Consider the following 12,927-nt stretch of genomic DNA (forward strand, 5'->3'; position numbering starts at 1 on the left):
AAAAACTAGGAAATCAAAAAATTTCTAAAAGGAAAAAAATCTTGAAAAAAATCCCTTTTAAGCAAAGAATGCACAACTCTGGACATGTTAGAAACTCTAAACTTGGGTTGTTTTTAAAATAACTATTCATTCTGTATCATCTGGTCATTAAAGTTATGATCATTAGATTAAAAATTATGATTGCTACATGCAAATAATAATACTGGTTTGTAATGCAGCAAGAAGTGAGAAACAAGTGACCTGTGCTATGCAACAGCATGAGAAGAAAGTGTGCAAGAAAAAACAAACACCTGAATGTGAAGGTAGGACAGTTCTTATTCCCCCCAACACGATTTGAGCCTTACAAAGCTTCTGATGAGTCTTTCTACCTGTGGATTAAATGTTTCAGAAAGCAGGCAAGAAAGCAGTCTATGCTTACTTCTAGCTTGGTCATTGCCTATGTGCCTCAAAATGCAAAAATCTGTTGATACCAACAAAGGATTGGGGGTTTTCAGTCTTATTTTTGGACACAACATAAACTAAAGTGGCTGTTGAACATCTTAAACCTGTAGCTGCATTAGAGAAACATTTAGGATGTTCAGATCAAATTCAGCTTACTGACTCATCAATGGGACAGATGCTAGGGATTTGAACTGCCATCAAACTGCAAGTGGACATCAGTCACTAACTGCTATTTCTTTCTTTGCAAAAAACTCTTATACTAGGCACTAGTTAGTAATTGTCTCCAGAAATAATCAAAGTGACATGATATATATATTTTTAATACATTAAAGAATAAAATTACAAGTTCCCTGCTCTGAGGAGATAACAAGCAGTCCTCAGTCTTCTTTATGTATTTTATGTTTTGATGTGTGTAAACCATATATATTAAGCATAAATTTATATCTTTAAGGAACTGCATCTTCAGAACTCTACAAGGTATAGGGTGGAGATCTGAAAAAAAAAAGGGGGAAAAAAATAAACTTTCTTCATGGAATGCCCTCAGTGTGAACTCAGAACCTTTTTTAGTTACTTACACTTTAAACATCCAGTCCTTCTTTAGTTCTGCAAGGAGGTCTAACTTTTTTACCTGGATCTAGGAATCCTCCTGTTGTTGATGTTGGGTATTAGTGGGAACAAGGGAAGGGATTTGACAGCTGCATTATGTTCCACAAAATCCAAATATAAAGACCATGAGAAAAATCAGCATTCATCAGAGCAGCCAAAAATCAAAATGTATTACAAACAAAAAAAAGCCAGAAGCAAATCTGGAAAGAAGCAGGGACATTCAATAGGGAAGCACTGGCTTAATGAAGGTAGTGCAGAGGGAATCAATCATCTAAAAAGCAGAGAACTTTTACACCTACATTATAATTGTCTTGTATCTTCTCCTGAGAAAAAGATCCTATGAGAAAAAGCAGCAATGCCAAACTAAATGCCAGCCATCATTATCATTTATCTTGTAGGTAAATGTTAGTTGTGGGTGGGGGACAAAGAGGAATCAGCTGAAACTTGCCAGTACTGTAACTAAACAGCTGCAGATGAGCAAAATCACCAGAGAGGATCAGGTAAAAGTTGCCAGTGGCCATAAACTTCCAAACCACAAAGATCTGTGTTTACTAAAACAAAGCAAGCATTACTCTTTTTTATAGCTTTTATAAACCCAGTACCATTGCTTTGGATACTACAGTGTCCAATCTCAGGAGCCACCAGGGTGGTTCACGCTTTGGGGAACTGGCTTCCCACAGTGCAGCCTGCTTTACTGTCTAGGGAAGTAACCCCATCCTCTCCCTTTCCCTCTCCTCTTTCCCCCTTCACACAATCCCAGAAGCAGCAGAAACAGCCATTAAATCAATCCTCTAAATCTGCCACACAGAACCATTTGGTTGCCATTAGCAGGTAAAACAGGGAGCCAGAAGGGCTCAAACATGCTGGTGCTCAGTGAGGAAAACTGCACTGACAAACCCAGTTCAAAGGTCTTTTTGGGAACTAACACAGTTTCAAATTCCTTGCTAAAGATTTAAGGGCTGAACACAACCCCAACTTCAAGTAAACAGCAACAGTAAAAAGATCTCAGTAAAAAAAAAAAAATTGTCCAAACAGGTAAGTGGGCGATGATTAGGGGGCTTCTGTGACTTTCTTCTACTAAAAACTTTTGTATGTTGTTTATTTTCTTTCATAAATAGATAAAATATTTTTGTGGAAAAACAGGACACATTTGCACTGAGAGAAAAAAGGTTACTTGAAATTCTGACAATGTTTATATAGCTTGTCAGAGCAGTAAGAAGGTGCATGTGTGCATTAGCAAAACAAAACTAGTATTTGAACAAAATTGTTGCCCTAAATGGAGATATCACAAACAAAATACACAAAACTAAAGAAGCTGTACTTCTGTATCTGAATTTTGTCAAATCCAAAAAGGTAAATCACAATGGTTGGGGTTGGAAGAGTGATCCTTTAAATCTAACCTCGCTGCTAAATAAAAGGACTTAACTCTGTCCCTTAGAGTACCTCAAAAGCCAATTCCACTATCCTTTAAGAGAAAAGTTACAATATTAAAAAGAAGTTTCTGGAAACAGGGAAGCCCAGGGAAAACAGGGAAGTTTTGTTTTTCTGATTACCAGAAAAGCCTTTAATATAGCGATGGATCAAGGGTGTCTTCAACAGCAAGGACATGAATGGACAAGGTGTGCTAATGGTTCACATGAACACACTGCATAACTGCAGAAAGAGTACAAAGACTTGAAAATTATTATTTTGTGGCCTCATTAAGTATGAACCTCAAAAGAATTTTAAAGGCTATCAAAAGCTATTTAAAGCAAAACATTAAATCTCAGTAAACGCGTAATACTTTATACTTCAAAGACTACAATTATTGTTAAATCTAAATTGACCATCTTTAAGCATTGACTCTGCCATTACTTTACACCATTCACTCCTCAAAAATAATACAAGCTTTGAAGCAGATTCTAGGGATATAGTTTTCCTGTGTTCAGTTTTGATCTATTCACTGTGTCTCATAACATCTATTTAATTAATTAAAAACTCCACGAGCCCTAGTGAGTCTTCAAGATCATCAAAATTATCACACACACACATAATTACCATATTGTCAGTAAAACGCATCAAAAAGGTATGTTCTTGTATTACATATATGCACAGCCAAATCCAACAGGTATGCAAAATCAAAGATATACAAGTACTTTCAGAGCAACAGACTAAGTCAGTGACATTATAAAAGTCCCATTTCCACTTGCTCGTTTAAAATATGGAAGTCAGGTTCTTAATTCTCTCATTCTCTGTGGGTATTTCTTTATTATCCAATAAATATTCTAATCATGTTTACCAAATATTTCCTTCTATTCAATTGCTCATTTTGCAGTCGACCACTAAACTCAAAGAAAAAACTAGTTGAACATCAGCAAAGAAAATAATCATTTTGGCTTTTGTTTAAAAAACCACACACACTATAATGAGAAAAATCTGATCAACTGAAAAATGAATCCACAATTTCTGTACGTGTCGGAACTAACAATCCTTTCCATTTCTTACATTGATGTCAGAAGTATCTACAACAGGTATAATGATTTCCAAATCTAATAAACAGGTTGTATTCTCCTATTTTTCTACTTAAGAGCTTCATATTCCACCTGAGCCTGCCTTCACTTGTTTTCTTTTTTTTTTTGTTTGTTTAAATGGCCCTCTAACATTCCCATTGAAAACACACCATACTAAAAAATCTAGTTCATAAACTGGGAGCTGGTGTCCTTTAGAAGAATAAAACATAATAAAAAACAGACAATTCTTACCAAACATACAGGCCCAAATGGAGATCCAAATGTTTACATGAATTTAACACTGTACCTCAGTACTCATGCAATGCTGTTCCTCAGTATGTACACCTGACAGGTTACTTTAACTTCCTATAAAAGGCATTGCTAAAGAAATAGTACCAAAAATACAAACCTATAAACAACTAGGATAGAAGTGATTGAGGAAAAATGCTGAGAATGCATATTGTTTGTGTGTAAGGAAAGCAAGCACTCAGCTCAGAACCGAAGAGATCCTGGTCTAATAGAAGGACTATTCCTATGAAAAAGAAAAAGCACCTCTAGGTCACAGAGGGAACAAGCATGAGGAGAATACAGCAAACAAATGATACAGGACACAGGACAGTATGTTTCTTCCACCTACAGATGAACACAGCTGCAGTAAAGATGCTAAGGTGTTATGGACAGCTGAACATCCACCTGAGCCTTTATATTTGGGTTATTTGAGTCAAGATAAATACTGTTTGTTTTTTAATAAACTGTGTGCAGTCACCATTTATCATAGGTATCAGCTTCAACTGAGTGTCACATTAATCTGCTTGTAAGAGAAGGTGCATAATTTAACTCTGGTTTCTGGTACCTCACTTCAGGTGGAAGTGATGCCTACCACTTGAGAGTGAAGATCTGTAGAGTCAAAAAGAGATATTCTACAGCTTGGCCAGCAACATGACTATGTTCCATGAGCTTAATGATGATAAACATAAAAAGATAAACAAAACCAGCAATTCTATATAGGCATATAGCTTATTCAAGAAGTAAACACACAGCTTTGGTGAAGGTGGATTATTTGGTACACAAGGTGAATAATCCAATATAGTACCCTGTAGAATTACTCTAAGTACTAATGAATGAAAGGCTATTTTTTTTTCAAGTTCTTTTATTTAATGACTACAAATTCTTAAAACAGTGCTTTGAATCCTATCAACTCCCATGGCATTACCTCAAAAAGAAGATGCAAAGAAAAAGGTGAAAGGTAAGAGAGCAACTGCAACACTAAATTTCTTCAGAATTCTGTGTAATAACCAGCCTTTGATTTGGGCTGGCTGGCAGAATGCCACCATGCTCAGTTTCAGGGTCCAAGTTTCAAGCTTGCCTGTTTGCCAGCTATGGAGGCTGAGTGCTGGCTCCAGTAATGAATGATCTGTGCTGTGTACTGCTGACCTGTTCACTTGATCTGCACCAGCCTCAGGCCAGGGCCACAGGCTGGCACTTTCTCCAACAATGCTGAAGGGACCAAGCATGTCAGAAGCCATCCTCAGTCTGAAGCCTCAATATATATCCTTCTTATTTTTCTTCATAATTCATAGATTCACTCATAGGCAGAAAAAAAGGCACCAAACTACAGATAAAATTCTGGAGAAACAAAGGACAAACTTCTTGTGAAGAGCTGCCACTAGTCCATCTTTCTAGCCAGATTCTACCTGGGTAAAGCCTCACAGCAGTGAATGTCACTGAAAATCCTAACAGGTCCGTTTATACAGATAGTGTTAGCACTGAGAGAAAAAAAAATTTCTAAATATATCCCGTGCAAAAGAAATATACACCAGGGAAATATACATTCAGTTTTTCCTAAGGATCTATGCTATACAATAGCATGTCAGCTTTAAGACTGTGTTTTTGATACCTTTCACCAGTCTTGAATCAAAATGCAGCTTCAACCCTGAGAATCCTTCACATTTTGAAACACCATTTGCTTGCTTCTAGTACAAATGCCAGCAAATCCTGATGGCAACACTTACAAAAACCAGGATTAACTATTCACCATGTGCAATCACTTTCCCTGGACAGATATTAGTTAATAAGCTTAATTTACTTTCACTGAAGAGATCTGACAATTAATTAGTCTAAATAACTACACTGGAAACACTCCCAGTGACTACCCTGTAGTGTCAACTCTGCTGAATTTCCTCCTCATGGACAATACTGAACAATACAACTGCTTCCAATTTACATTGATTATAACTGCACTTTCAACAGATTTGCTGAATGCTGCCTGCCACATCTGCTGAGAAACAGTAACATTTGATCTGGACTTGATTTAAAAAAAAAATTAAACTTGAGGATTGCAACTGAAGCTAATCTGTCGTTACACTAATCAAGCTGCAAGTCATGTACTCAGAATGCAAAACCCCTCAGAATGCAAAACCCCTCCTGTTCCAAGTGCTTTTCTTGGTAACAACAACAGCTCCTTTCAAAATAGTGCAGTTGAAAAGTGCCCCAAAAATGTTCTTGTTGAAACTTAAAATGTTCATATTGCTGTAGATTAGAAATGTTCTACACAAGTTCTTCAAGCATCTTCATCCTTACACATAAGCATGACCCCCTTGAACTTTTATAAAGCAAGATAAGTTAAATCAATGAGAAGTACTTCTGTTTAAGCTTTATATGACCCTACACATTACTGTTCACAATATGCTATACTATACTGCCACACTTACTCCTCAAACACTAAGATGCACAATCAAACTTCTGAAAGTGTCAATGGTAGGTAATGTCCTACCAAAACCAGCTACCAACCAATTTTTAAAAAATGTGATCTATTATTTTGTTCTTTGATGCATTTTCTAGGCAAGAGCAGTGGGCAACGCTGAAGCAATCCAGCACACTCCTTACTGTGCTGTTCTGAATGTTCACATGTGAGGCACTACTACACAAACACCCCTGCAGAACACAAAGGAATGAATGACTGCTGTGTTCTGCTTTTGCACAGCCCCTATCACTGGCACATCTCAACAGTTCAAACAGGTTCTAACATGCAGATCTAACTGCAACAATGCTGAACTCCCCTGCCCCATACACTGAATGCATCTGTTCAGGCACTCAACCCCAGATCTTTTCTGTTTCGAAGAATACCCCGAATTTTTATCTGGCACTTAAATTCAATTACTGACATAACTAATAGCCACAACTGAATGCTACAAAATGAGTTTCATGTGTTTTCAACCTGTTTCTGCTTCTGACCCAAGAAATGAGCATGCCCTTCAACAGCCCATGTGAAATGCAATCCACACCCAACCTAAATTGACATTGCTCTTGATCTACTGTGACTAGCCAATAAAACAGGCTGCCAAAATCAAGACTTAAGTGTCAATTTATCGGAAAACTTCCTAGATTTATGATCTAATGCTCACAGTTTGTGGAATAGTTGGCTCTGTGTTACCTGCCAGTAGGATCTGCTTGACTCTTACTAGCACCACTGCACTGAATCATGACAACTAAATCTTGTGACTCTCAAGCTCACAAATCTACTATGATTTCTAGTCCTAAGTAGATTACTCCACTGGACTTGCCCTGCAAAGATGTTTTATTCAAAAAAGTAGCAAAAACAGACAGTTAACCTCATTCTCCATTATACACTTTTAATCCTTTCTTTGCTGAGCAGTAAATCCTAAAGATCTCCTACTGTCATGACAGTAGTACCTTGTTGGTAAAGGCCACGTCAGCAGAACCTAACTTCCTTCCTAAATCGCTTCTTACTGTGTAAGAAGCCAGATCTTCATCTACCACTCTGCTTGCAGATCAACATGAATTGCTCTCCCCCTTGTCAATTCATGGGGATACCATTAAATGCACACAGTATTTACAAGATGACCCCTGAAGCAGACATGAGCAGATGCACATCCTGGCTAGATCCTACAATGACTTTATCAATTGCAAAATGAGTCTAAGAAAGTATTCTATAAATAAGAATACAACTGTATGTCATACCAGGTAAATAGCATTGATTAAGAGACAGATGTTTGCCTTGTTAGGGACATGTGATGGAAGAAAATGGAAGCAAAGCTATATAAAAATACAAACACTTTTACAGTAACAAAAGTTGGAACAAAAACCTTTGCAGTAGTAATGAGGGATTTAGAGTCCTCGGGTTTGGAAATGTTAATATTAAAGCTAGAATATAAAAGAGAAACTAAATTGTGTGTACAAGGCAAAAATTACACTGTGAAAAAATCAAAATAAAAGCAAGGAAGTCATGTAAGAAAACAAAATGCTGATGTTCAGGTTGGTAGCAAAGAACATTTCTCAAAATTTTTGCATAATAGTTAGCCAAAAGGCAGTTATAACCTAATTTGCCAAACTACTCTAAATGTAGCAGATTCTAAGGACACAGTAGATGTTTACCTTTACAGTTAAATCTGTGTTGAAATATTAAGTTCAGCTATGCTATATAAATGTTCTTGAGAGTTCATAAAAAGAGCCTACAGAAAATACACGTATTCATTTCATGTGAAGAACACTGCATCTAAATTTCCTAAGTGATCTTTCAGAACCATAAGTGCACCTATTAATAAAATAACTATGTCAGGTCTGTAATTCACAGCTTTCACAAGGGAAACAAGTGACAGATCTCTGGACAGTTGAGGTGCCCAGCATATGATACATGTGACTGCCTTTAACAGCAGAGCAAATTTTTAACTTTTGTCAGCTTTTGTCAATAATGGTTAGCACTTCAATAAAAATACTGAAAAATCAAACTACAGTGCCAACATAAATCAAATCTCCTGTTACCAAAAATCCTTCTTCATCAGAAAGATGAATCTTGATGGAGATTAGCACACTGCATGTACTTAAGCTGAAATATATTTCTTAAGACAGTCTGCAGAGAACAGCTCAAAAGAAAGAATCTTGGCAGAAACTGCAAAGCATCTCAAAGACTGTTCTTCGTTAACTAATAATTATTGAGATCTAATTGCAAGTTTCTATTCAAGTTTTTTGTTCTGACAGAGTAAAAACTCAAAACCAACCAATTAAATGCTCTGTACTCCCTACTAATTCAAGTGCAGACCATGAAGTCCTAGATAATAATTTACCCAGCAGGTCCTCAACCTCTTTATAAAAGGTTAATTCACACACTCAAACTTAACATGACTAGCTATTAGTCAACTCTGTACTGGTGCTTCCTTGAAAGTAGCAAACAGCAGCTATTGCTCTGGTATCCAAATAATAAAGAGGGGGCTCACTATCCAGAAAACAGATCTCTTGAAAGGAGACTACAGGACCAAGAAGCTGAACAGAAAGGAATCAGGGATAATGATGCCATCCTCATTTATAATTTCATTCTACCAGAGCTCACAGCCTGAAATTCTGCCACAGGTAGAGACAGTGAGTGAGAAACTTCCTACAGACCTGATAAAGAAAAACAAAAACACGAGTCTGGAACACGTGTTTAGAGAAGACAGGTTAAGAAAAGCAATAAATAACACACATAACTAGACTGATACCTAGCTCAAAATCTAGAGAGGACACTTCACTGTCAATCAGATACCGGGAAAATAAAAGGAAGGCTATTACAAATCCCTATTCTGTACTGTTAATTTAGCATTCCTCAGAAGTACAATGAAGTGGTATCTTAGAAGTGATAGAAGGTTACAACACTGAAGTGTCTCACACCAGATTACCTCATCTGTTACCAGAGACATTGAAGCCAAAAGAATAAAAGAAAATCATCTAATTCCTCTCAAGATTTCTGTTTGGCAATAAACATTCTTGTCATTCACTCTAGGCTTTTAACCATATTCTGTTAATTCTCAGTTGGTTTTAGACATCCTCCTGAAAGCTCTGAAAGCTGCTTTACAATCTGGCATGCAACACTACATAAAGCAGTTGTAAAATATTGACATTAACATTGTATTTTGCATCTTGTTACACTTGACAAAAACAAAAGACCAGATGGTTTGTACTTTCCAATAAAAACAGATTAGCTATGCAATTTAAAAAATGTCCAAGACTTAGCTAACTAGTGAGTTTGAGCACATTTCTTTTATACAAAGAAAGTGTACTAACTGAAATTAAAAGAGACATCAATCTGATAGGTAAACAGCACATTTATGACTGTTTATGGTCATTTACTAGAATTTACTGGACTGATGTTGCTGAAATTTTATCTGTTAAAACAGCCTGCCAATGTTTATCAACTAGTTTTAAAAAATTAATATTACTACAGTATAATATACTGTATATAACAGTAACTTGTAGATTATTGTACTGAAACTAGAAAAGAAACCTTTTGTACTGATTTATGTCAGAAATAAAGTTGAGATTTTCACTGCTAACTCAAAACATACTACCTAAGGGATTCCATAACAGTTCATAAAATGTCTTTGTTTTTAAAAGGTATGGTCTGTGGGATGTATTTTCTACGAAGAAATAGAAGAACACATGTAGCATCAGATGTGTGCACTTTAAGAAACCCTGGAATGTGAAATGCACAAATCCAAATAAAGCAGGTGGTATAATTTGGGAGGGAGAACTGAATTTAAGTTTAATGACATTACCAGGTTATCCTACCAGACTAATTCTCACTCACTGCATGACTTCAATGAAGCTCTCAGTCCTCATGCTGATTTCGATTTAGCTGAAGTGCTATTTGATGTGTTTCATCTGGACTTTTACTCACTTCAAACTACACTTCATTTAACCAGGCTGCTGCTGTACTCATTTGTTTTTCTACTTTATTACTCACAAATTGGTGTTGCTTAGTTTAGATAAATGGCTGGACTAAGTTCATTTTATAAAGTTTTTTTAATTTCATTAAGAAATAAATAAGCCATAGAAAGAGATCATATCAGAAGAAAAAAGTGAGAAAACCATCAAAAGACATCAGACCACAGTACCACAGAAAGTGTTGGTCTAACAATATCTTCTCATAAATGCCAATAGATGGTTTGCTGCTTTAAGGCAGGATCAGTCCCCTGCCTCCACTCCCCAAAACTACAGCTCCTTCCAGCTGGGCATGCATGGTAATGCAATGCATTTTTAAAAGAGAGACACAAAGAATGTGAGAGAGGCAGATTACACAAGACAATCCAAGAATGCACGAGAGAGAGAGAATGTAAGGATAAGACCAGGAACATGAGACAGAGTGAGGGCAAGTGTGAAACTGCACAAGGACAAGCACAAGAAACCAAGCATGAGAGAGCAAGAGATGGAGCACAGCAAGCACAAGCACATGCAGAAGAGCACAAGCACACACGAGAAAGCAGCAGCACTTGAATACCATGAAGTTGTCAGATGACAGATTTTTTAAAAATTCATCCCTAAAATAAATTTTTGATTTTTGCACAACTAAGCATGGGGTTTAGAATATAGTGAAGAAATTTAAGTTTGCCATTCAACACTAATTTATTCATGCAGTTTGCTAACCAGGATTACTAACCAGAGCTTAGTGTTAAACGTGAGATAACATAAGGAAAGGCTGTCAGTTGTAAAGTCCTAAAGCACTCTGATTAGTGCTGATTATAGAGTATCCTGGAAATATATATTTTTTTTTAGCCAAATGGTACAACACAACAGCAATTAAGTTGTGTTGTCATTAATATTTTTGTAAACTATTGATAGAAATTATGACAAAGTCAGTTAGGCTGCTACCACCTGGTGGTGTGCTGATAATGCTAAAACCCATTTACATTTAATATGGTATCACAGCTTGTGAAAGAAAAATTAGTACATTCTTTATGTGACACTAAGAACAACTATAGAAGTAGACTTTTTTGTATAATCCATTAAGGTTTGACAAACAAATGTGTCTTACAAATTAGCTATTCAACAAAATGTTTGAAGCCAAAATATTTTAAAATTAACATACTTTTTTATTGTCTTGTCACTCTATGTAATTTTTTTGCATGGATTTACTCATAAAGCAGTATTGCAGACCACTACTACTCAAAATGAGGGATAAAGAAAACTAATACCTTGTTCAAAATATTGTCAAAATGGATTTTCCTGAAAATAGTTTTTATAAATGCAACTTATCAGTATAAACTACTGCATACTGACATTTATGACCACAAAATTTGAACTGCAGAGATACATTTAAATACTGAATTTCCACTGCATTTATGGCTAAAAAATTATTTAGCACATTTCACAATAAAGTACAGAACTGTTTTCAGAAGAAAAATATTTGTATTGAACATCTGAGCTACTACAAAGAGTTTACACTTCCAACTGTAATGAGAAACAAATAAAAGTGTAGCAGAAACATTGTGGATTTGGCACACTTGGGGGTTTTACCCCCAATTTGTTGCTTTTTATTTGGCTGAATTTAAAATAGAAAAAGCTGACCTATTCAGTTCAAACATCAAGCTTGTCATCAGTATGTAACTTTTGTATCAGCTAAAGAAAGAATGGCAACTGTTTCCAGCAACCTACATGGTCTAGAAGAAAGCCATGTAGCACAGCTGGAAGGGACCCACAAGGATCACTGATCTGAAGTGCCTGGCCCATACTGGGATTGAACCTGTGACCTTGGTGTCATTAGCTCCAGGTCTCTCAGCCAAACCAGGTCTAAAATGTTTATTGACAGCTATCCTCACAAAGAAACCTATGAATGATAACAGATGTAATAGAATATGAGAGGACACAGAAGTTTAGGGATATATGCAAAGTTTGGCATTTTTAAATCCCTCATTAAAAATTCAAAAGTAATTGTTCACATGACTTAATCACACTGTACAGGCTTAATACTCACCAATATTTGGGGAACTTGATCAGCTTGCCATAAACAGCAGTACTGAATGAGGGGATAACTGGAACAGGGATGCAGTATAATCCTTTACTGTCCAAAGAAGTCAGTGCTGCTTGAAAACCAAATATCTGGAACAAATGCAGTTGGTCAAATGGTATATTATCATGTGACTAGATTACTTTCAAGATATTTTACAACATATGTACTTATACTCAGTAAGTATTAAATAAATTGTGTATTATTTTTAGAGAATTCCTTTTACCCAAACATAAATACAGCTACAAAAATCTACTTCAAATAATGCCCTAAAAATGCACGTAAAAATATTTTCTTCACTCAAAAAATGTTAACTACGGACTGCTGAATTTAAAAGAATACTGAATTACAATTTTTCAACTCAAATACTTTAGTCTATATATCCTTTAAACTTGCAGATTACATAGGCCTTTCATACAAAGTAAAATCACTTTGAGTAATTATAACAACACTGGTTGTTACCAAAGAGTGGTATTTAAGGAAATTAGAACCTTCCCTTCAAAGCTTTTTTTCTTAATAAGAGCCTGGCTACAGAAAGAATAATCACAGGAATTCTTTATGATTTTTCCCCATTCAATGGCAAACAAACTGTTGTAGACTTGTCTTTTAACATGC

At 36.0% G+C, this 12,927-nt stretch overlaps 1 protein-coding gene across 1 annotated transcript in view; it reads right to left on the reverse strand.

Annotated features, from left to right (window-relative positions):
• The window catches only part of VPS13B (vacuolar protein sorting 13 homolog B), a 433,772-nt gene that overhangs the window by 345,657 nt on the left and 75,188 nt on the right, over window positions 1-12,927 (reverse strand). Inside the window, exon 16 of the mRNA XM_036379056.2 lies at window positions 12,280-12,404. Within this exon, the coding sequence (XP_036234949.1) occupies window positions 12,280-12,404 (125 nt within the window). The remainder of the gene's footprint in view (window positions 1-12,279; window positions 12,405-12,927) is intronic.

The sequence above is a fragment of the Molothrus ater genome, chromosome 1 (assembly GCF_012460135.2).
Source record: "Molothrus ater isolate BHLD 08-10-18 breed brown headed cowbird chromosome 1, BPBGC_Mater_1.1, whole genome shotgun sequence".
NCBI classification, from domain to species: domain Eukaryota; kingdom Metazoa; phylum Chordata; class Aves; order Passeriformes; family Icteridae; genus Molothrus; species Molothrus ater.